This window comes from Neodiprion fabricii, chromosome 1 (assembly GCF_021155785.1).
Source record: "Neodiprion fabricii isolate iyNeoFabr1 chromosome 1, iyNeoFabr1.1, whole genome shotgun sequence".
In the NCBI taxonomy this organism is placed as follows: Eukaryota; Metazoa; Arthropoda; class Insecta; order Hymenoptera; family Diprionidae; genus Neodiprion; species Neodiprion fabricii.
The window spans coordinates 9536909-9562617 of NC_060239.1; the positions used below are offsets into that span (position 1 = coordinate 9536909).

The following is a 25709-nucleotide window of genomic DNA, read 5'->3' on the forward strand; positions in this document are numbered from 1 at the left end:
GCGTTGGATTAGCGAATCAACTAATTTGTATTTTTTAGCAATAAGCATTTTGGCGAGGTTACTGCAAAGGCTTACTATTAATTCTTTGTGTTTTACAGGTACTACATGTTTATCATGCCGCTGATATGTTTCATCCTGCCAACGGTAATTCCTGTCTTCTGCTGGGACGAAACGTGGAGCAACGCTTATCTCATACCAGCCGTTCTGAGGTACGTCGTAACCCTGAACGCAACGTGGCTCGTCAATTCAGCGGCCCATCTATTCGGCAGCAAACCCTATGACAAGTGAGTGAAATTATTCGAGATAACTCAAGTTTTGTCAAGTGAAATGACGATATATTTCGGGGAAAAATAGGTTCCAGAGAAAAATGTATTTGACAAAAGTTGTCGAGTTTAGAGAACGTCGCAAGATGGCGTATCACAATTTAGCTACTGAAAAAGTTTATCGGTAGCTCCGTTTCACGTCTCTCTAAAAACCGAACAAGTTTCATCTAAATAATTTTACCCTGAAACCTATTTTTTCCAATATAATTGATCGTCCTATTTGAAATGGGATAGCCTGTATAACGTGAATTCTAAAATTTCCTCGAGACATCGGAAACTGGTTTTCAGCGCCATTTTATCACCTCGTAACCCAAGTTTTTATTCTAATGAAGGCAAATCGTAATTTTTGGGGTTTAAAACTACTCAATTCGAATAAGCTAATGAAACGTAATCGATAATATTCCTGTACAACCATCCACACGCGAAAAGAAATACGGTCAACGGTCAGCTGTCAGCCTGATTGCATTAGTTTGATTTTTTCCCGTCAGGTGACGCATCGCAAAGTGACAATCCCAATACAATCCCAATTTTATGACGCATGAAGTGTAATAAATTTAAGGCAATTCGGGAATGAAGTAAGAACGAAGATGAATTTCTTGCAGGTTCATAAACCCCTCGGAGAATGGGGGAGTGGCGTTCGTCGCCCTGGGTGAAGGATGGCACAACTACCACCACGTGTTTCCGTGGGATTACAAAACGGCGGAGCTTGGTAACTACAGATGCAATCTGACGACGGCGTTCATCGATTTCTTTGCTAAAATCGGTTGGGCCTACGATTTGAAGAGCGTTTCGACCGACATGGTCAGAAAACGAGTAGAGAGGACGGGGGATGGCAGCCACGAGGTTTGGGGATGGGGGGACAAGGATCAACCCCAGGAGGAACGAGAAGGAGCTATCATCACCCATCAAAAGGCCCAGTAGTTTGTTAAGTGGTTTAATAATAAGTATAGTGAATACGGCTGCGGGACAGAGATACGCTTTCGGGGGATTAAAATAGACAAGAAGATTGATGAAGAAAGAAGGAAAAAATAAATACGGAAGCCAAGACGATTGTTAGGATACTTATTCGTCAGCCAAATTGATCAAATTTAAATTACTGAATTTTCTTATATTTGTTCTCTCAATGGGATGTCCAGCGACCTAGAAAACTTGCGGATATTTAGGCGTTTTCATTATTATTATTGTTGTTTTTCTTGTTGTTGTTATTATTATTATTATTATTAATATTATTATTATTGTACATAAACGATTTTGTTACACAAATGACAATTTCAGGGCAAATCTCAGGGAATCTTGTAAAGATCTTCAAATCTTTTTTCTTTCTTGCTATGCCGGTGTCGTTTCCATATTTTCTTTTCGTTTCTTCTTTTTTTTTGTAATTTTGTCAAATCCGCATTTTCACGACGTTCAATCGGGTGCGATTTAATACAAAATGATGGTTGAATCAGGCAAAATATTTTTCTGACATTTTCGAGAATGACGAAGCACCGTGCATGTACTGATCGTAAAAAATGGGTTAATTCTGGTCTGAAAAACCTGGAATTTCGATCCGCCCTATCGCTAGACATCCTGTCGTGAGAGAAACCAAAATACTTTTTCTTTTTACGAGAAGAAAATTCGGTATGTATTGGTAGACGTTCAGGGGTGTACTGATACTTTTTACTCACGATATAGGTAAGCAAGGTTAGAGTCATCAGATCATTTTAATGTAAAAACGCATACGCGTCTATTGTAATATAAATTCTTAAGTTTTCATTTGCGTCCAAAATTACAGACTGCATAAAATCCGTTCGAGTATATACTGACATTTGAAATGCTTGATTACAGCGTAAATTTGCGAAGACATGAATTTGTCAACATTAAAATTACAATTTTTACGAAAAATCTTATTTTTGAAAATTGAAACACGGGAAGCGTCTCAATCGCCTTTTTCGGAGATATTTTTTAGTTTTAACCGTAGTCACCACCTTGGAGTGTCACTTTGGAAAATATTTGGCGTATGGCCACTTCGTTTTCTACAAAAAAATGGAAGCGTATACGTATTTTTGCGATTCAAGGAATATAGTGAGGCACTCAAGTATCAAAACTGGTTAGATGAATGGATATTTTTTGAACGTTGATTGCCTTCTTTACCAGTACCACTTAATTTTGATCTGAACTGTCAGAGTAAACGCGATACTGGTCTTATTAATACCATATGGGTATTTTGGCTTGTAAATAGTTTGAATCTTTAGTGTACACATAAATATGGAGAAAATATTTGTCTGTCACTTCGATTTATTCGTTGCCTAATCTTCCGAGGATTGCCGATTGGCCCAATGCTTGAAGAGATGTGAAAATTATATCGCTGATAAAGTATCAAAATATATTTGTATAAAATCTTAAGAGTATCTGTAATAAGTAAAGTTAAGTGTAGATATATATATGTATATGGTTAAGCCAGGAACCCAGACTCCCGTGGAGTCGAGTCAAAGGAGGTTCTCAATCTGACAAAATAACGAAACAGACGATTCGTTCGATTGAGAAAACTTATTAATATGGTTTCGTTGAATTCATCTTCAGTCAGATGTAGACCGGTTCAGGTATCGCCAGTTGATATGAACAGTTTTAAGATGATGAAAACGAGTTTAAAAATCGAAGAGAATTTTTTCTGACCCGAGGAAAAAATCTAATGTAGCGAACATTTACGATATGACGAACTTTCGGTGAGCCAATCGCGTCTAGCGGATGTAATTGCTCATTCTTGTTTTTTTTTTTTAGTTCGATAAATAAAAACTGAAAATAAATTTTTCATTACAGAATCATTCAAGTTCAACCGATCTGTCATTTCAACCAGATATTTTAATTATCCCAAATTTCCCTTCGCCATTACCCATCCGTCGGTACATTTCGTAAATCGCCATTTTTGTACTAACGAGATTGTTCAGTTAAAGTTCGTCCATCGCCATTACAGAATGTGGGTGTTTAGAAGTTTCGTGAGTTTCCTGCGTGATAATAATTTAGTTTGTACCGTTATTATTTATTCTATTTTAATTCTTTGTAATGTGACATTTTTTGTTTTCATTTCTTAGTCAGTGTGTGTTTCCTTTATTGATTTTTTTTCCCTCTTTTTCTTCTTTAGGTTTTTTCTTTTTCTCTCAATGAACTACAAATATACGCAGGCTCGCGATGTATTTGCTCTTTCTGCAGTCCGCGAGTAGACGAGCATTTTTTTTTTTTCTTGCTTATTTCAAAATTATTCGTATATCATTTTTATAGATATTGGTTTAAAATTTTCGTACATTATTGATGATACGAATAAAATCTGTCCAAACAAACCACTTTTTCCTAGAAAGTCTATTATTTAAAGAGAGAAAAAGAATGAATTGGAAGAAAAATATTTTTAATATCATATACCGAAAATTTTACTGTTTATTTAACGAGTTAGGCACCAATAATTAATATGCATGTTCGTGTCCCGCTCTGTCCAATGATTCATTGAACGCAACATTGGGGTTATTATTCAATGTAACAATCAATCAAATCATCGAGATATCCTTGCGGAGATGACAGGCAAACGTAATTTACGTTATGTAAGATGGTCCATGGAATTAAATGTTTTATGGTGTGTATCAAGCGGAAGAGGAAAGAGGAATTGTCTGAATAATTGAATACCATTGTCGAATTAATTTTCTCTGTCTTTGGTACTTTTCTTTTCATTTCGTCATTTATTCATTTGCTTTTTTTTTTTTTTTTATTGCTAGTGTCATTTTTATGCCGAGTGCATTACCCTGAGCCGCGAATTCAGAATTTCCAATAATGATAAAGGACATGTAACATTTCCAAGTTGCATATTTCTTCCACGCTCATGTACACACATCGTCGCTACAGGGTGAAATCATAAAGGAATGGGAGTCGTGAGTGTAATGATACATTTTTACTTTGTGAGGTAAACAAGAAAAAAACATTATGAAAAGTGGACGAACGACAAGAAAAAAAAAGAAACTAACAAAACAAAACAAAACAAAGGAAGCTTTAGGTCATACAAAACAGAAATGACATTAATTATATATATATATATATATATAATAAAAATAAAAATATAAAAAAAAATATATATGATATGTATATTTAGCATTCAAGGATTGAAAAGTTTATTATATCTATGTATATAATAAAATAAATAAAAGTTATATCGCTGTATGTATATTGTGTATCTCTGTTACACTGCAGTGTTATGTGTATATATTAAAAAATAATTTGTTTTACTATATTTTGTTACTTTTAATTATTACATTAATACGAGATGTACCATTTCGTGAAGGTAGCAAAACAAATTGTAAGGATTTACTTAGGATACATTGTACGACTTAAATATTGTATACCGTCATTTAACATGCCAAACTCTGTGGTACCGTGTTCGAAAAGTTCTTTAATTAATAGTGAATCGCAAGTCTTTGATAGTGTGATGGTGTAATTTTTTTCTCTGATACCTGATATCTATTTTCGTTAATATTGTTGATATCTGAATTACTCCACAGAGACTGCGTTTTACTGTACAATGAGATAATCGCGGTACACGGAATACTTTAACTTTATATTTTTGAATGCATGATACTAATAACATTTGATTCTACGTGATACATGGATGTTGGCAGAGAAAAATAGCACAAATATCATAACTATCTACGTGAAAGAAAACCTAAATTGTTACGTGGCGACCTTATTTATTACCACTTTTATTAATATCTGTCTTATATTATATTTCTTTCTCATCCTCTTCGATCGAGAATTAGAAGTTCGATCAAATAAAGGTAATAATCAATCTTACAAGTCCTAACAATACCGTTCAAGCCGAAAATTTTTAGGCATAATCAAATTACAACTGAATACAGGAATCATTTTGACTGCGTATGCTTTGTATGTATAACTTGTGAATTGATAGATATCTGTTAGCTGAGGTATTACAATACCAAAAATAAGAGAAAACGAAGTGAAAGACACATCTATTTTCATTTGTAAATGATGAACAATTGTCGTAAATGTATTATATGATGAATAACTATGTTATTATTTAAATATTACGATATTTAATAAATATATACATATATATTTTTGAGTAAAAAAGAAATGACAAGAAAAGAAAATTAAGCCCTTTAATTCGCAGTGATCAATTTTTCTCAATCCTAATTATCATCAAGCGTTTGCGGGTATATGTATAATGCATAATGGTATAAATCTAATAATCCTGCGACTCTCAGTGAATCACAAAATTATAAACTTATTGAAAAAGGTGCAAGACAAAGTATCGAAACCTTGGAAACACCCACGTATTTCGTCTCTGTTAAATCATGCTTTACAAGTGTATTACTGTAATTGGCTGAATAAAAGAGGAAGGGATAACAACCGATTGCATCTTTTTCCGTGCACCGTGTGTTTCCCATGTACCATGATGCCGCAAGTTGCAAAGTAGCGTTTGGAGATCTTACCTGAGAAATATGCAATATAGAAACCCTCTCAAAAACGACAAGAATCTGAATTATACTCTCACAAATGTAAGAATATTCTCCATTATTCCAAATCGCAGACTCTTTGCATATGCTATGCGTGTGGACGATTCATATTTTATCCAAAATAGTCGAAAATTTACCAGAGTGAGCGATGACGCTGTAATAATTTAATTAATCCATCTCTTATTACTGAATATATATTTTTGACCACATCACAGTCAGGCAACAACAGATATTCTATTGTTATTGAAAAATTTATACAACTACGACTTTTGGTTCTTATCTCTTTGATATTGAGGAGATGGAAAAAAAACGTTAAGCTTTTCATGCATTCTTACATGTTTTTCTGAACGAATTCAAATAAATTCCGTTGGAATTATTTGCGGCCGATGCTCTGATCGTCTTCCTTTAAGAGTCGTCATTGTCAGTTGGTTCGTATCTCTTCTTGACAATATACATTTTTCTATCACCTAAGAGTTGTATGTGCCCGGTATTCGACGTGAGGCGACATTTTCCTGTTCCATGGATATGTCGGAACGCTTCTATTTGCCTCTTGCTAATTTGGATTGGAATCGGGAATATCAGACAAGTTACGTTCTCAGAAAATGGAAAACTAGTGCTGGATCCATGGTAGGTGAAGTATTCACTGCAGCAGAAACAGTAGTCCTCCACCAAGCTAAGTGCCTCTGTTTCAAACAATTATGCCGACAGTGATTTTAATGATTTTGTACAATTGCATGGTGTATTCGTGTTTGAATTCTCAAAAAGTGCATTGCATTATTCCAAAATTTACGTTGGGACTGAATCAAGATTTCGGCACGTTTTCGGATAATGGTGTAGTAGATTCAAGTTTATTTATTCATTGATGCACTGGAATTCGATTTCATTGAAAGCTTTCTATTACCAATTATATTTCATTGAATATTACTCACTTCGACTTATTCTGAACATTCTATTAATATTCTATAGGCTGAGCTGTCAATACAATGTGTCACCAGCTAGACAACTTCGTGCACATAATGATTTAGTCTTTTGCCATTATATCGATAACTTCACGATAATACGAAAGACTACACACATTTTTGACAGTAAAAATTGTGCACAGAATATCAATTACATGCAGACTGAATTTAAAAGTAACTTCCCACTAAGTTTATCAGCTTATATTTTGTAAGTGGTCCATTACTGGTAATATAAGAATTAATAATAATTATTATAACTGGTAATATAATAAATAGAAGAATTATTCATTTCGAAATAGGATTTTATTCGACACGCGCTCGATGTATTCCATAACATTAATATTCATAATTATTCCAACAACATTTGCTCTGTCGATCTTGAATTTTCGCAGCCGTAGAATCGAAAGGCTGTTTTAGCTAGTCGCGAGTGAAGTATCTACGTTGGGTAGAGAAACACAATTGTTTTTCGAAAAGTGTTCGTAGGGAAAAAAATTCAGAGTAACTGCAATGTATCACGGATGCGCTGATTTTGATCCAGATGAAATGGATGCTCCGTATATGAGACAGTATTTAATGCAGTGTCCTGATTTGAAGAACTGAAAAGGTGATAGGGAGAAAAAGAACGAAGCTTCTTAACACTTCGAGTGTATTTTAACACACATTTGACAGATACGAGCAAAATTTTTCATCATCCGACTGTCGCAGAACGGCAGCGTTGTCAGCCGACCCGTTAACTGAAGGATATATCTTCAGTCAACGGCTGACCATCGAAGGGCCTGGCCGCTTGAGTCTGGAATCGGCAGGAGAAATAAAGTGCGTATTTCTTGTATAAAATGTGAAAACTGAACTCATTATACATCATATCATATCATCGTACATCATACATTATACATCATACATTATATCATATCATCACACATCACACATCATACACCATACATCATACATCATACATCATACATCATCATACCTAGTATTACAGTTCGAAACCAAAGTTTGAATTTTCGGATGTTCGGGAACTGACGTCACCAATTCAAAATCAGCTGGCCGAATTCCTCAGTCTGGAAACAACCGCGCAGTAGAGCGGACGGATGAGAGTCGCGCTCCGCAAATTTCGAGTACGGGTTCTCAACCTCCCGGATCCCGCGCTTCGGGTCCGCTACGTATTTCGAGTACCGGGTTCTCAACCTCCCGGATCTACAATAAATTATTTCAATTCGTTTTTCGCGCAAGCCAAAATTCAGTAGCTGTCGGTCCGCTTATAAAATTTCTCGACTTCCAGGATAAGCGCTCCGTGGTTCCTGGTTCACGTTTACAATAAATTATTTCAATTCGTTTTTCGCGCAAGCCAAAATTCAGTAGCTGTCGGTCCGCTAATAAAATTTCTCGACTTCCAGGATAAGCGCTCCGTGGTTCCTGGTTCACGTTTACAATAAATTATTTCAATTCGTTTTTCGCGCAAGCCAAAATTCAGTAGCTGTCGGTCCGCTAATAAAATTTCTCGACTTCCGGGATAAGCGCTCCGTGGTTCCTGGTTCACGTTTACAATAAATTATTTCAATTCGTTTTTCGCGCAAGCCGAAATTCAGTAGCTGTCGGTCCGCTAATAAAATTTCTCGACTTCCAGGATAAGCGCTCCGTGGTTCCTGGTTCACGTTTACAATAAATTATTTCAATTCGTTTTTCGCGCAAGCCAAAATTCAGTAGCTGTCAGTCCGCTAATAAAATTTCTCGACTTCCAGGATAAGCGCTCCGTGGTTCCTGGTTCACGTTTACAATAAATTATTTCAATTCGTTTTTCGCGCAAGCCAAAATTCAGTAGCTGTCGGTCCGCTAATAAAATTTCTCGACTTCCAGGATAAGCGCTCCGTGGTTCCTGGTTCACGTTTACAATAAATTATTTCAATTCGTTTTTCGCGCAAGCCAAAATTCAGTAGCTGTCGGTCCGCTAATAAAATTTCTCGACTTCCAGGATAAGCGCTCCGTGGTTCCTGGTTCACGTTTACAATAAATTATTTCAATTCGTTTTTCGCGCAAGCCGAAATTCAGTAGCTGTCGGTCCGCTAATAAGATTTCTCGACTTCCAGGATAAGCGCTCCGTGGTTCCTGGTTCACGTTTACAATAAATTATTTCAATTCGTTTTTCGCGCAAGCCGAAATTCAGTAGCTGTCGGTCCGCTAATAAAATTTCTCGACTTCCAGGATAAGCGCTCCGTGGTTCCTGGTTCACGTTTACAATAAATTATTTCAATTCGTTTTTCGCGCAAGCCAAAATTCAGTAGCTGTCGGTCCGCTAATAAGATTTCTCGACTTCCAGGATAAGCGCTCCGTGGTTCCTGGTTCACGTTTACAATAAATTATTTCAATTCGTTTTTCGCGCAAGCCGAAATTCAGTAGCTGTCGGTCCGCTAATAAGATTTCTCGACTTCCAGGATAAGCGCTCCGTGGTTCCTGGTTCACGTTTACAATAAACTATTTCAATTCGTTTTTCGCGCAAGCCGAAATTCAGTAGCTGTCGGTCCGCTAATAAAATTTCTCGACTTCCAGGATAAGCGCTCCGTGGTTTCTGGTTCACGTTTACAATAAATTATTTCAATTCGTTTTTCGCGCAAGCCAAAATTCAGTAGCTGTCGGTCCGGTAATAAGATTTCTCGACTTCCAGGATAAGCGCTCCGTGGTTCCTGGTTCACGTTTACAATAAATTATTTCAATTCGTTTTTCGCGCAAGCACAAATTCAGTAGCTTTAAATGCGCTAGTGAAATGTGGTCTACTATTAATTAATTAATTACTTATATTGATTCTTACACAATATTTTCGATGTGTTCTTATACTGAAAATATTTATTACTATTCAAGGTATAACCTGAGGTGGTTGAAGGTGGTCGAAGGTGGACGAGGAGGAGGACGAGGAGGACAAGGATTTGTGCTGGGTGAGTAAAACACTTTTATAATATTTGATGGCAATTGTAATTATATTTTATCTAAAATATTTCAAACTAGACATGTTTACAATAAATTATTTCAATTCATTTCTCGCGCAAGCACATATTCAGTGGCTATGAATAAGCTTATACAAGTTATTATATTATCAATTAATTAATCAATTACATTAATTCTTACACAATATTTTCGATGTGTTCTTATACTAAAAATATTCATTACTATTCCAGGTATAACTCGAGATGGCCGGCGGTGGTTGGCGGTGGTTGGAGGTGGTCGGAGGTGGACGAGGAGGAGGTCGAGGTGGACCAGGAGGAGGACGAGGTGGCCGAGGAGGAGGCGGGGTGGGTCGTGGGAGAGGACCTCTCCTCTCCTCAGAGGAGAGGAGGGGGAGGGGCAGGGAAGGGGGAGAGGTGGGAGGGGAGGGAGAGGGGAAGGGATGGGGAGGGGAGGGTGGCGGGAGGGGGGCGGGCGGGTGGGTGGGAGGGAGGGAGGGTGGGAGGCTGGGAGGGAGGGAGGGAGGGTGGGCGGGTGGGTGCAGGAGGGGGGGGGGGGTGTACTGCTCTATTAACTCTAACTGGCTCGCATCGACATCCGTCCTCCACTCTCTCCCTCCCGCCCTCCCGCCCTCCCTCCCTCCCTCCCCCCCCACCCACCCTCCCTCCCTCCCGCCCCCCCAACCCTCCCTCCCTCCCGCCCCCAACCCTCCCCTCCCCTTCCCATCCCTTCCCCCTCCCCGCCCACCACTCCCCCTTCCCTGCCCCTCCCCCTCCTCTCCTCTGAGGAGAGGAGAGGTCCTCTCCCACGACCCACCCCGCCTCCTCCTCGTCCACCTCGTCCTCCTCCTCGTCCACCTGGTCCTCCTCCTCGTCCAGCTGGTCCTCCTCCTCGTCCACCTCCGACCACCTCGGGTAATACCTGGAATAGTAATGAATATTTTTAGTATAGGAAGACATCAAAAATATTGTGTAAGGATTAATGTATTTAATCATTCAATTAATAATATAATAAATTGTACAAGATTATTCATAGCTACTGAATATGTGCTTGCACGAAGAATGAATTGAAATAATTTATTGTAAACGTGACAAGTTTGTAATATTTCAGATGAAATATAATTACAATTGCCATTGAACATTATAAGAATATTAATGAATTAATTATTAATATAATAAATCGTATAAGATTATTCATAGCTACTGAATATGTGCTTGCACGAAAAATGAATTGAAATAATTTATTGTAAACGTGACAAGTTTGTAATATTTCAGATGAAATATAATTACAATTGCCATTAAATATTATAAGAATGTTAATTAATTAATTAAAAATATAATAAATTGTATAAGATTATTCATAGCTACTGAATATGTGCTTGCACGAAAAATGAATTGAAATAATTTATTGTAAACGTGACAAGTTTGTAATATTTCAGATGAAATATAATTATAATTGCCGTCAAATATTATAAAAGTGTTTTACTCACCCAGCACAAATCCTCGTCCTCCTCGTCCTCCTCCTCGTCCACCTCCGCCCACCTTCATCCACCTCGAGTTATACCCCGAATACTGATAAATATTTTCAGCGTAAGAACAAATCAAAAATAATGTGTAAGGTTTGATATAATTTTTTTATCGATATAATCTACAAGAAAGATTATGAGAAGATTATAAAGTTATAGAAATTTTATTAGCATACTGACAGCTACTGAATTTCGGCTTGCGCGAAAAACGAATTGAAATAATTTATTGTAAACGTGAACCAGGAACCACGGAGCGCTTATCCTGGAAGTCGAGAAATTTTATTAGCGGACCGACAGCTACTGAATTTTGGCTTGCGCGAAAAACGAATTGAAATAATTTATTGTAAACGTGAACCAGGAACCACGGAGCGCTTATCCTGGAAGTCGAGAAATTTTATTAGCGGACCGACAGCTACTGAATTTTGGCTTGCGCGAAAAACGAATTGAAATAATTTATTGTAAACGTGAACCAGGAACCACGGAGCGCTTATCCTGGAAGTCGAGAAATTTTATTAGCGGACCGACAGCTACTGAATTTTGGCTTGCGCGAAAAACGAATTGAAATAATTTATTGTAAACGTGAACCAGGAACCACGGAGCGCTTATCCTGGAAGTCGAGAAATTTTATTAGCGGACCGACAGCTACTGAATTTTGGCTTGCGCGAAAAACGAATTGAAATAATTTATTGTAAACGTGAACCAGGAACCACGGAGCGCTTATCCTGGAAGTCGAGAAATTTTATTAGCGGACCGACAGCTACTGAATTTTGGCTTGCGCGAAAAACGAATTGAAATAATTTATTGTAAACGTGAACCAGGAACCACGGAGCGCTTATCCTGGAAGTCGAGAAATTTTATTAGCGGACCGACAGCTACTGAATTTTGGCTTGCGCGAAAAACGAATTGAAATAATTTATTGTAAACGTGAACCAGGAACCACGGAGCGCTTATCCCGGAAGTCGAGAAATTTTATTAGCGGACCGACAGCTACTGAATTTTGGCTTGCGCGAAAAACGAATTGAAATAATTTATTGTAAACGTGAACCAGGAACCACGGAGCGCTTATCCTGGAAGTCGAGAAATTTTATTAGCGGACTGACAGCTACTGAATTTCGGCTTGCGCGAAAACCGAATTGAAATAATTTATTGTAAACGTGAACCAGGAACCACGGAGCGCTTATCCTGGAAGTCGAGAAATTTTATAAGCGGACCGACAGCTACTGAATTTTGGCTTGCGCGAAAAACGAATTGAAATAATTTATTGTAGATCCGGGAGGTTGAGAACCCGGTACTCGAAATACGTAGCGGACCCGAAGCGCGGGATCCGGGAGGTTGAGAACCCGTACTCGAAATTTGCGGAGCGCGACTCTCATCCGTCCGCTCTACTGCGCGGTTGTTTCCAGACTGAGGAATTCGGCCAGCTGATTTTGAATTGGTGACGTCAGTTCCCGAACATCCGAAAATTCAAACTTTGGTTTCGAACTGTAATACTAGGTATGATGATGTATGATGTATGATGTATGATGTACGGTGTATGATGTGTGATGTGTGATGATATGATATAATGTATGATGTATAATGTATGATGTACGATGATATGATATGATGTATAATGAGTTCAGTTTTCACATTTTATACAAGAAATACGCACTTTATCTCTCCTGCCGATTCCAGACTCAAGCGGCCAGGCCCTTCGATGGTCAGCCGTTGACTGAAGATATATCCTTCAGTTAACGGGTCGGCTGACAACGCTGCCGTTCTGCGACAGTCGGATGATGAAAAATTTTGCTCGTATCTGTCAAATGTGTGTTAAAATACACTCGAAGTGTTAAGAAGCTTCGTTCTTTTTCTCCCTATCACCTTTTCAGTTCTTCAAATCAGGACACTGCATTAAATACTGTCTCATATACGGAGCATCCATTTCATCTGGATCAAAATCAGCGCATCCGTGATACATTGCAGTTACTCTGAATTTTTTTCCATACGAACACTTTTCGAAAAACAATTGTGTTTCTCTACCCAACGTAGATACTTCACTCGCGACTAGCTAAAACAGCCTTTCGATTCTACGGCTGCGAAAATTCAAGATCGACAGAGCAAATGTTGTTGGAATAATTATGAATATTAATGTTATGGAATACATCGAGCGCGTGTCGAATAAAATCCCATTTCGAAATGAATAATTCTTTTATTTTCATATCATCGACGTATTATTGTAGATAATCTAGTTTGTCTCCTGGAAAATTATAAAATTTATAGAATGCATCACGTATTAATCGTAAACGGGTCGACATATTAATATCGTACATGGACCGCATATACGTACATATATTTTTTGGTCTCTGCATCATTATTACATCTGATTTATTATTATTTATGATCTGCGTGTACATTCTTCTCTCGGGTACCTATACTTCAATTAAATCACTGTATTGCTACGAATTTCGGAAGAAGTATATTCTCATAATTGATTTCTTGAATCGCCGACAACTCGGTAACGCCTAAACTCGATGAGTACACACCGGCTAAGTACTGGCTTGGGCTCACCATTGCGAAGACTGTGTTACTTGGAAGGTGAATGCAGCCAGCATCATGTAGAAATCGGTAACTCTCTGATGTTCTGCAATAAGTTCTCAACTCTACCGTTGGAACATCTCACGGAGCGATCAACGCTTGTCACACCAATGCCCGTTAGGGCAACTGTCTTCATCTTCTTCGGTCAATGATAAAAACAGGAGGTTAGCCCCACCTTCACGCCTATGTTTTCGCCAAAAAAACTATCGGTCTTAAATTTTTGATTCTTGTGACCCTTTCCTAACCAATCGGACCCCGAGGAACCGAGAAAACACAAGGAAAAGAGCGTAGGATCATTCGCAGAAAAATGAGGAACAAAATTCATTGTTGTTAGGCTGTAACTTCCGATGTGTTAATTGCAGCGTGATGGGACTACGCTCAATCGATTTCTTCAGAAAAATTATGATGGAGTAGTTTATCAAATAATTCATTCCAGTAGTATTCAGAATCGTCTAATTTTTATCGAAAATCCAAATGGAGAGTATCCAAAATCCTCACTGTTTTTGCCTAAAAGTAGGTCTCAAACAAGGTGTAAAAATTCAGTTTGGCGCAGAGCTTGACGTCTTCCAAGTACAACCTGAAGGAAAGGTCTCCGACTAGGTAAAAGTAAAGGAAAAAGCAAATTGAGAGAAGAGGCCAGAAAAACGTGTTCAGCAAATATCAGGTATTTACTATCTATGCTCATCCAGGCTTTAGTTTAATATCAGTCAACATCGAAGTGTGGAGTAAATACTTTAGTACTCACTGAACGGTTTCAAATTACATCGGTCACGTTTTGTTGCTGGAGGAACTGAAATCGGTATTCCAGCTGTCTCGGAATCTATATTTTAGCTTGGCTCCCTACGACCGATGTATAGGTATAATAATTGCATGCTTACTATTTTGTTTGACGCTAATAAAAAGTTGACACCTGATCTGCAATGTCCCATGCCCAATCTTACGTATACTCCGATTTTCAAAATCGTCCCTCAGTCGGTTTTTTCGATATTCTGATGCGGTCAGCTCTCATTTCGGTAAGCAGAATAAAATATGGAATAGTAGTCAACACGCTTATCGTTTATTCTATAATGAAATAAACTAAATGCTATTGACAACTCAATACGAGTTTGGGTACAACTTTTATTCATCATAACTACAATTTGCGAACATCAGAACATGATTCGATATGGAATAATAATTATAATAGGTATGTACTTCAGAACTGAAATAATTCATTGATTACAGTCGTTCAGAAAGTATTTGCAAAAACCGCAATCAGGCATCATTATTGAATGAATGTAAGTCATGCGAGGACCTTCGATTTCCGACTCACATTCACGTATCCATAGACCAAAACAGTTAGGTTAAACGTACGTACGAAGGTTGAGAATAAAAAATCCACCATACATACGTAATTGCTGTTTTTATCAATATTATCTTAACCATTGTATCAAGTGAATTATTCTGATGGAGGTAGAAGTGTAATAAAATGTATTTGCTCCAGTTCGTAACACGAAAAAATTTCACCTCAATCGCAGTGAATTATATGAGGTCAAACAACCGCCGATTACACAACCGCTACATATTTTTGAACTCTTTGCAAAATTTCAGATCGTATGTGTGTTCCCGCGATCTTCCAAGGTATAATTACACTGGCAATAAGTCGATGATTAACTTCCCGTGGTCGGCTAACATTTAGTGCTCAGAAGAAACTAATCAAGGCCTAATTTATTTTTCTGTAGTGGAATAGCCTGTTCCATATCAACTAGCATAGTAAACTGTTCGTCCGTTGAGGTGTTGAACGGGCCGATGGTTTTCGCGTATGCAGCTGCCATATTTATTCCGTAAACTACGGAACATCCTTGCCTGATGTTCCGATATCCTTACAGGTTCCGGAAAAATTATCCAAGTGACGCACTCGTGATACGGAGACGTTGTGATCGAGCCTTGATACGTGTAGTATCCCGGTGTCTGGCAGGCCTGCCTCATCCAGCACAACGAATCTAGATGTGCAGAAAAGTTTGACTTGGTAAACCTAAGAAAGAGCAAGCGTGATTTGATAATTATATTTGATAAAATAATAAGATAAATGAGATTTCGATGTTGTTGTATACACATCTCCAAATATCCAAGTCCACGTATCTCAAACGCGATAATGAGCTTTAAGAGTCCCATTCTGTACGAAGTTATGAATGAAAACACTACAACACGTTTTCCTCAGGTAGAAATAAAGAAATGGCTCTGATCATACGAAATCGCAGTAGTGAATTCGTAGTGTTTATAGTACAATGGTAATATTAGTACTAGGACAGATTTGTGTTAGTCTGTTTTGACGTAGGAAAGTGGAGAAGGAGGGATTAAAAAAAACACACGTATATTTGAAAAAGTTGTACAGATACTTGGAGTTATCTTCGCGGATATTCCGGGCTGAATGACCTTGTCCAAGTTGTCAGTGATTTTGCTGAAGAGGGGATTCTCCTCCCAGGCTGGTAGCTGATAAACCTGAAGAAAATAGGCACAAATGGCAAGGCCATCTCGCTTGTCCCAACACTTCTCCAAAGCACCATATCGCAAATTCCAGTGAAGGGCTTGGGCTTCCATTGTGAACCACGTGCCGTTTAACGTGTGCTCAGCTCCCATGCAGTCCGCCGAACCCCAACGAAATGTGACTTCGTCGAGTTGATATACGTCGCCTCCGAAAGGCCCGCCGCGAATGGTTGCTGGAATTCTCTCACCCCCAAGGGTGATACGTGCTATGTAGGATGATGAAATGATCAGGGTTTGATTTGGTGAAGGGCATTGTGCCGCAATGATGATCGAAGGGATTTTTTTGCAAGTGAAAATAACTTCGTCAACCGGTTATAAAAGTATTTACCAGTTGATCCCGTGTTAACGAGCGTGGTGTAGCCATCTTGGCTCCAATGTCCGCTCATGATTAACGGTGGGAGCTGGATCCCGATGACATTCTCTTCATCCAGATTTATGGGGGACTGACCTAACTGTTTCCTACCTTCGGTGTAACAGTGAATAACACTTAATTAATATTTACCACAAATCACCGCTGTGTCATAATCAACTTACTGGGTTGATTATTCATATTTGGTTGTCTAGTGATTCTGATTCCAAGGTACTATTTTGCTGTATTTTTTTCAGTGAAATTTCACACCGGTTAAATTTCAAAAAGGTAAAATGCAAATGACGGTTAACACGTGAATTTCGTTCAGGTCCTTTCAGATATCGATTGACCATCGCCCACTCGACGAAACGAGTTTGCTGGTAAATTACGCGTGTAATATATCCTGTTGGATAATTGAGTTGACTTTGGTCGGCGTATGACACTGCATCTGATCGTGCAGCTATCTCAATGAACAGAAGATCCATCATATGTGCAGATCAAACAACTGATAATAGTTCGCACATCACAACGATGATGGTAACCTTGGCGTTTCCCGATCGATCATCAACGCGAGCTTAGCGTGTCGATGTTAATCGAGATACGTTCTTTATTTTACTTCATTCCCTCGATAACAGGTATAACTTAAAATAATTCATAATTATAGCTTATACATAGTATAGAAAAACTGCGGTAAACTCTACTTGGTAGAATACTGAGGATACATATATGGCTATTTGCTAGTCATAAATAAATACAAAGGTTTTAAATGTAAATGAACATCGTGCTTCGAGGATTAACTTCCAAAAAATATTTCCCTTCCGTTTAGGCCTTGAACAGGGCGGAAGTTGGCGGTAATGCAGCCTCCCGAGTGGGACTTCATGTTGCGGAAAAGCTCGGCCTGTCTTTTCGTGATCCTTATTGGGTCCGGGAACAGGATCCACGTTACACATTCGTTGTAGGGTGGTGTGGTCAGAGAGCCGTGATACGTGTAGTACCCACTACAGAGACACCGACCCTTCTTCATCCAGGCTAAAGCGTCTGCAATTATTTTTGTAATAATAGTCATCGAATCATGGCGATCTGCTGGCTTTACTTTCGAGTTCCTAATCCTGCATAATGCGAAATTTACTAACCATGCGGAAGTTCTGCCTTCGTGTTAGGCTCTACTACGTGATGGAGGTGGTCCGTAACTTTTGCGAATTGGGGATGATCCTCAGTTCTGTCATCGCCTACAACTTGCAGAAAGTAGCCAACAACAACAACACCGTCACGCTTGTCCAAGCAGTTTTCAAAAGTCTCATATCTTTTGTTGAAATGCACCGCGTGTGCTTCCATCGAGAACCTGACATATTTTAAGAGCCACATTTGTTAAATGTCATTTTGTATATAGGTATGTATAAGAGAGTAGTTATAGTTGTATTCACAAATTTAAGGAACTACTACGTTAAGAAGCACGAAGTGCTAAAAAATTCCTGAAATGACAGAGAAAAACAACAAGCAAAGAATAACGAAATCAAATATTTACAAGAAACGTTCGGGCTTCGATAATGTAAAATAATGTTCAAAATTAATTAAATATTCTTGGTACTCTACTTGACCATTCCATGATTGGTAAATGCATGTATGAACTATAATAAATTGCTTCGTGACCAGAATTTACTTTTGAACTTGAAGCTCGACCCAATTTTGAAATCTTATGTATTTATTTAATGCTTACAATTTTCCGTTGAGAGAGTGTTCAGCACCATGACAGTTACTGGCTCCCCAGTGAAAGTGCAACTGTGCGAATTCGTACTCGTCCTTCAGAGGTCCTCCGGACAAAATGGCAGGCGGTCGGTCGAGGCTCATCCTAATCTCGGCTGTTCCGAGATTGCGAAAAAAAAAAGAAAACTGAGTAAAACGCTGTTAGATCGGAGGAAAGCAGTCAATCATATGTTCGCAGGGAGAAAAAGAGAGAGAGAGAGAAAGAGGGGCACAAGACAACCCGGTTCTCAATTGCCATACCAAAGTTGACTCCATTTGGGTCTCACCTGTGTTTCCCGTGTTGTACATGAAAGCGCTTCCAAGTGGAGTCCAGTGTCCTGTCATTTTAAGTGGTGGAAACTCCTCGTTACGTACCACTTCAGTAGGTGCCAAATCAACGGGAGACTGACCAGTAGGTCCTAAAACGATATGTGTTGAGTACAGTGATTTGAAAGTACTTTGTCATATATTTATTATATATAATACAGATGTTTCAATTTGAAAATCTTTCCTTTGAGAATATCGAAATAAACGTCATTTAACTAATAAGTCACAAAAGTATTTTTACGGTCGTATGTATGATGATACAGATATTGATAAAAAAATCGGTTTGAAAATTATTCAAAAAATACATTCAATGTGAGGTAAATTTTTTTATCTCAATATTATTTCTGTTTTTCTCGATTATTTTCCTGACGTTGATTTTGCGATTCATAAGCAGCTGTACTGTAATAACAAAAATATTTTTACAACTGCCCTGCTAAAAAAAAGTAATGATTTTTCAAAATCGTAACCAATATTCACACTTTTACACACTTAATTCCTGCTCGATTATATTCAAGCACGCCATGTATCGGCTGAATAATAAAAGATAATGATACCTTTGATATGTGTGCAGATCGTTCCGTCGTTTTTTAATTGCATGGCTCCATTTTTGATGGCTTTAGATGAACGGAGGCCTGTAATTCACGTATTTACGAAAGGTTGAATTAATCGTACTTTCGAAGAATAATTTCCTTGGATTTTCTTTTTTTTCCATAAAGATACTGACCTGCTCGGCAAGACAATTTGCAACACTCGGTGCTTGCGATGTTCCGAAGGCTAGCCTGGCGTCGCATGGAACGACGACGTAAAGCGCGAGTCTGATTTCCAGGCATCGTGATGAACTTTCTTTCGCGCTATTGATTACCTACAGAAAAAAACACGAGAAACAACTGTAACAGGTCATCAGTCACTTCTACGTTATCCCTACTGGATCACAAGAAAGTGATTTTTATTTACAGCCCGTCCGTTAAAACTGTCTGGATGTTTCTGTACGTCGTTTCACTGCTAGAACTTGATTGATGCACATTTTCTATGCACAACATCCTTGACCAATTATTAGCGAAATCATAACTGACCTGTTAATTATGTGGTTACCGATGTGGTTTCAGCACTCTCACTTTTGCGTTCGAATCAATCTGAATTACAAATGAAAATCTCGCGACTGATGCCGCACGTGACGACGACTCATACTTATAGTCACCTTTATTAACTGATTGTCGATCATTATTTATGTGAAAATTCTTTGGTAATCCATGTGCGCGATAGGTTGACAGCTGCGTCGGCAGTTTCGCTTCGATATCTCATTGCAGATTGTTATCGGGTCGCAAATATTTCACGTGTTGTCCTGATAATCTTCACTTAATGCTAAGCGTAATAAATAGTCATTCGCATTATTCATTTGCAAATGAATATTATGAAAACATTTCAGCTTCTAACCCGATTGCACCCATTTGCGTATATCGTTTAAGAAAACGAAGTTTCTTGCAGCTTGAAAGTAGTCCCGTGAAGGATTTTTTTTTTTGTTGTTTTTTATGGATTTAATCACAATCCGGTGAAACTAGTCATGTAATATGTACGTGAACCTAGAACTCGGGTGCTACGCTACTGCTGTCAAGTATAGCTGCGTGTTAAGTGATTTTGATAGGAGATAAGTGAACCATTATTTATTACCTATCAGAAAATGAACAATCAGGGAATTAATTAAATGGCGAACACTAGATACCCTCAGAATTAGATATTACAACTGGTTTTGTCTCAAGTGGATTTATGAGGCTTGAATAGTAATCTCATTCATAAACAAATTCTGGTGTATGAACTACGTCACTGTTTATACATATAAATACATGTTTTAAGTTCGTATTTCAGGCCTTCTGACGTTCGTTTCACTTCACAGATTATCTACAGGAATGAATTGTGCTTATGTAGGAATAAATAAATTAATGTTTCAAAGCAAAATGGTTTTGGAGTCTTTGTAACAGCAACGTCGATCGCACGAACACAGAAAAATTGACAAAAGTTTCGTTGGTAAGAAATAAGAATATTTGTAATTTTAGTTAGTGACAGTTTTAAAACTCGAAACTAGTCAGGCATTTTTCGAATAAATACTTCTGTTAAAATGATTTCCCATCGACGTTTTGTTTGTCATCCGCGATGAAATAGAAACCTTTCGAAACCCAAAATATTTTGTCGAGAATAGTTAAATGTTTATTTCGGTTTAAACATCACCAGGTGTGAAGAATCGATAAATAAAAACCAGTTTTATATTACTACAGAAAAAAACTGATTTTTCTTAGAAAACAGATACAACCTGCAACTGAATCTGCATTTCCCTCATTTACCGAAATCAGCACATAACTACTGCAGCCTTTTCAATTCGCTTTGAATGCTACAATAATAATTCACTTACATAGTATTACGAACAAGTATATTCAACACACGTTGCACAACTAATTAGCGAGACGTTGATAGATTTTTAATTAGCATTAATCGCAGGTTGCATGCGGTGTAGTTGAAAATCCTAGGTATGAAGTATCGTCCCGGCTTTACTCGCAAATGATCGATCACATAAAACACTTTCGTAAAAGCCCCGTGCAAAACGCTTGTATCTGTAATGTACGAAAGTGCAATTATATGGTACGAGAGTTCATGTGATTTTTAGATTTCGATGAATAAATTATTACGCGCAAAATGTCACTATAAAAAAACGATTTTCAGTGGGGTTTATAAGGATCCCGTGCATATATAATACTATAACAGGAATAAATTTATTTTCATTACCGCTGGATAAAATAATACTTTTCTTGATGTTCGTATTTCGCTTTGAATCTGGAATTACGTTGCTGACGCATTTTTGCCTCTGTCATGCGTTTTATTTAAAGCCTTATTCATTGTCTGCTGTCAATTCGCATCATCTTGAATTAAGATCATGTAGTAGTACTGCACAGTAATGTTTATCAATAGAATCCCAATGAATCACTATTTTTTTGGAATCAAACCTGAAACGAGTTTTCTTTATATATAAATTTCACGTGTCTATGATCAACGTATCATTTGTTTCTCCCGTCATTTGCCTCGCTAGTCATTGGCACATAAAATTTAAATAGCACGGAAACTCGTTCCAGTTTTTATTCCAAATAAATAGTGAGCCATTGGGAATACATTGATGAACATTACTGTACAGTAAAATGCATAAAAGCCTTAACCTTCCGGCTAACTTGATTTCGTTCCCAAACAAAATGCGCGTTCAATTCTATCGCAACCGTATGTCAATGACTGGTGATGCAGCTGACATAACAAAATGAGATGGAGCGTCACATAATTCGTATAGAATCGAAGTTGCATTTTGTTTCGGACTGAAAACAAGTTAGCTGGAAGGTCAAGGCATTTATGCACATACATCTGTACCAAAATTACCTTGTTTCATAAGTTACATACTTGAACATTTTAAAGGTTATATGTATAAAGTAACAAGATTTTACTTTACCTAAAAGACGCAATAATCTACGTGGTTGCAGGTGTCACTGATGTAATGTAACATTATTGGGTAATGAAGAGGGCGTAAGATTGCAAAAAGCGCCTTCAGCTACCTCTTTTTCATCATTAGTGATGATGGGTGGTGGCTAACAAAATTGAGCTCTTATGTAATAGCAGTAATTTAACTTGTACTGCATTTTAAAGTCGTGATAGCTAGAAATTTATCAGGTACTTTTCAGGAATACTAGACCAGTGACATTTCGGGAATAAATACGACTAGTCGCTTGAATTCTGCGTGTGTATGATGTTAACGATCGACGACGAGAACAAATTGGTGCAAACAATCTTGCCAGAAAAATTCGTTGATGTACCAGAATAATCATACCAGGCAAATAAGTGATATTCATTTAGTGTGAGGAAATTCGCGATTAAGAAAAGTAGACTACTCTTCGCTCTTCATTGGAAATATTTTCTTATACGAATTGAATAACATTTCCACGTGCAATCGTGACCGTAACTCACGTGTTTGATTGCGAGGGACTGGGTTTTCAATCGATTGTCGGTATCTGTACTGGATGATAACTTCTATCTATTCTGCACGGTTGCCTAACTCGAATTTATCGATTGTTCAATGCACGGAGTTGTCAGCTTGATGTTTTTGTACACACGGAACAAGCCAGCGTCAATCCCACTGTTTTGTCTCTCTATAGTAATTGATTTAACACAAAAATATTTTCAAGAATTTTTGTACACGTGTGAAAAATAAATAAATGAATGAGAAATAAAATTTCCAAGTAATCTGGAGGCTGGTGTCAATATAACGAAGAAATTGGCGTGACGAATTCTGTTCCCCATGTTCCGCGATAAACCAAATCCCATTCTGTACTCTCAGGTTCATCAAAATGTTTGACATTTCACTACCAGAATTTTTGGTCGTGTGTGGCAGCGTCCTGCTCATAGGTACGACCGAGACATGTTTATACTGTGAAATGAAAATTGACCATCAACGAGTATTTGTAACCGAGGAGTTTTGCGGCCCGAAAATTTTTGGCATGATCCGCAATGCCGAAAGCCTTTTCTTGGTTAGAAATCAATCGGTACTCGTGAGGTCTCACTGACAGCAAATTTGTCCGTTAGAGATAAGATTTCCTGCCGCATATTCGCTTTCGATCTTATCACTGACGGATGACATCGTATTATTGGGGAATAGTACCTAACAAAAAACTGGCTGCCAGTAACTGTCATCAATTCCCTTGACATGGCATTTATTGTAGCCCCGTGATTATCCACTTAAATCTCCTTGCAGCCTTGCTCCTGACGGAAATTCTGGACTGGACCCAGCTTTTCGCGCCGTTGGATTGCCAACACTCGCCAGTTTTCATATTCGGATATGCGGACCACAACGGACCTCATACTTGGAAACTCTCTTACCCGGAGAGTGGCGGAAGCTCTCAATCCCCCGTCAACATTGTCACACGCTCGGCATGTGTCGTTCAACCGAGCGAACCTCTCAAGTGGAGAGGATACAGCATCCAGCCAGTGTCTATGACGATGGCCAATGACGGCAATAACGGTACGTTACCGGACGGTTGATTCAATTTTCCCGAGTGAGTCGTTAACTGTCCATTAAATCGTAACTGAACCTACATTCGCTCGGAATGAATCGTTCCCAAAAATGCTGAACTGGATCTCGAGCCATTATGACTTCCACTCGATATCAAATGCCACAATTCAATTTGCGAATCATTTTTTCTGTTTCATCTAAATACGAATAGTGTTGGTTTGCGCCTTCTGGACTCGATCTTCAAGGCCTTCCATTCAGGGAGGTCCGCTCAACGGCTGCTACGATTTTTACTCTATGATGTTCCACTGGGGTCCGTCGGATGTCGAGGGCAGCGAACACACTCTCGACTACGTCCGTTACCCTATGGAATTACAGATGATCCACGTCAAGCGAGGCTTCAACTCTCCCCTTGACGCTATCGTACTAGGAGCGAAGGACGGTGTGATGATCATTTCGTTCTTTTTCCAGGTGAGCCGCGGGATCCAAACTTTTTTCGTACAGTGACGAGGAGGCCGTCTTGCATTGACATGTCTTGTGGTGGTGCATTTTTATTTTTGAACAGATCACCAACGTGGAAAATCCCTATTTGGACCACATCGTTACCAACTTATGGCGAGTCAGTCAACCCGGCGCAAAGGCTTACATTCCCCCATTTCCTCTTGAATGGATGTTTCCACCGTTCGAAAAGAATTACTATACCTACAACGGCTCTTTGACGCAGCCACCGTGCAGCGAAATCGTCACTTGGATAATTCAACCAGAACCAATCGCAATCTCATCAAGCCAAGTTAGTTTGATATCAGGCTTTAGGAATTGTGACGCTTGTTATCTGAAATCCCAAGGATATTCTCGTTATAAGATCTTTGGTGGGGCACTGAACAAATATAACTATCACTAACATAAGTGACTGCTAGTCAATCATTATACTATTCTGGTTTGAAGTATGAAAAAAAAAAAAAAACACTTCAACGCCGAGTTTTAGGCTATCTTCTCCAGCGTTATTGAAAATTACAAATAATTATAACTCAATAACATTGCCGCTGTCGTATATTATAAAGCGAGTCAATCAATTGATTCAATTTTGTTTTCATTAAGGTATCGTGAAAAGTCATTGATCATACACTGCTATTAGGTGTTCAATTATCACTGACTTGAATGTCATTACTTTCGGGTGTTTTTTTTTTTTGTTTCTCACGTTATCAAGTAAAATGCATATCAGTAGATATTTTTGCAATGATTAAACAACTTAATTTGTGTTGTTTCTGGTACAGGCAGCATTATCAGTCCATGTTCTTGAAAATATAGTATAATCTCAAACATTAATTCAATAAGATTGTAACATTTTATGAAAGTTGCATAACAACCTAGTTGCGGATGCTTTTCAGGTCGCGAAATTCCGAAAGCTGTGTTCACTGGACGGTCCGATTCTTCTGAACTCACGGCCCGTGCAAAAGCTCAACGATCGAAGTATTTACTTACATGAGTAGAATGCAGTACTGTTAGCACAATTAGCTTTCTTCGATCAAGGAAACCGATGACATGCGTAATCGCACGTGAAGAATTATAAGTGAGCAGAAGTCAAATTACTAGTTTCATATTTTTAGAGATTTCGAAATCTGTGAATATTTTGTAACATACATATACTAAATTTATTATCCTTCAAGTGTGTATTTTTTTTCTCTCTTACACGTCATTCCATTGCATAAAATGATGAAACAATTTTCGAAAATATATGAGACTGTAATGCTATTTATATCATACGTGACACGAGTTATTAAAAATAACTTTTTCTGAAATGACAGGTTTTTTGGAACTCCTCGAGTGCAGCAGGTATATACCGAGAGGAAATGGTAAGGTTAGCAAACTAAGTGACCGAGTGCGCGTGCGCCTTGTTGTCTTCTCACGCAGGTTGGCCACCC

The 25709-nt window shown here is 38.2% G+C and overlaps 4 protein-coding genes across 6 annotated transcripts in view; 2 read left to right on the forward strand and 2 right to left on the reverse strand.

The window, feature by feature from the left end:
• LOC124188092 (acyl-CoA Delta-9 desaturase-like) overlaps positions 1-5708 on the forward strand; it is a 46841-nt gene extending 41133 nt beyond the window's left edge. For all 3 annotated transcript variants that reach the window (XM_046580451.1, XM_046580452.1, XM_046580450.1), the window contains exons 5-6: positions 99-284; positions 926-5708. In XM_046580451.1, coding sequence (XP_046436407.1) covers positions 99-284; positions 926-1244 — 505 coding nt within the window. In that variant the 3' untranslated portion in view covers positions 1245-5708. The remainder of the gene's footprint in view (positions 1-98; positions 285-925) is intronic.
• A 9309-nt stretch (positions 5709-15017) lies between these two features.
• LOC124188096 (carbonic anhydrase 3-like) lies at positions 15018-17101 on the reverse strand. The gene is made up of 4 exons (XM_046580455.1): positions 16871-17101; positions 16665-16799; positions 16189-16542; positions 15018-15792 (listed from the first exon to the last, which is right to left on the reverse strand). Exons 1-4 carry the CDS (start codon positions 16884-16886, stop codon positions 15551-15553), a joined length of 747 nt encoding a protein of 248 aa, XP_046436411.1. The 5' UTR covers positions 16887-17101; the 3' UTR covers positions 15018-15550.
• Positions 17102-17298: 197 nt separating this feature from the next.
• Positions 17299-23442, reverse strand: LOC124188094 (carbonic anhydrase 1-like). Its single transcript, XM_046580453.1, has 7 exons — positions 19829-23442; positions 19480-19617; positions 19310-19387; positions 18716-18847; positions 18403-18544; positions 17819-18027; positions 17299-17723 (listed from the first exon to the last, which is right to left on the reverse strand). The coding sequence occupies exons 2-7, from the start codon at positions 19583-19585 to the stop codon at positions 17479-17481; spliced, it is 912 nt and encodes a 303-aa protein (XP_046436409.1). The 5' UTR covers positions 19586-19617; positions 19829-23442; the 3' UTR covers positions 17299-17478.
• On the forward strand, positions 23129-25416 carry LOC124181102 (carbonic anhydrase 3-like). The gene is made up of 5 exons (XM_046567321.1): positions 23129-23186; positions 23533-23799; positions 24002-24258; positions 24353-24577; positions 25176-25416. The coding sequence occupies exons 1-5, from the start codon at positions 23129-23131 to the stop codon at positions 25275-25277; spliced, it is 909 nt and encodes a 302-aa protein (XP_046423277.1). The 3' UTR covers positions 25278-25416.
• The last annotated feature ends 293 nt before the right edge of the window (positions 25417-25709 follow it).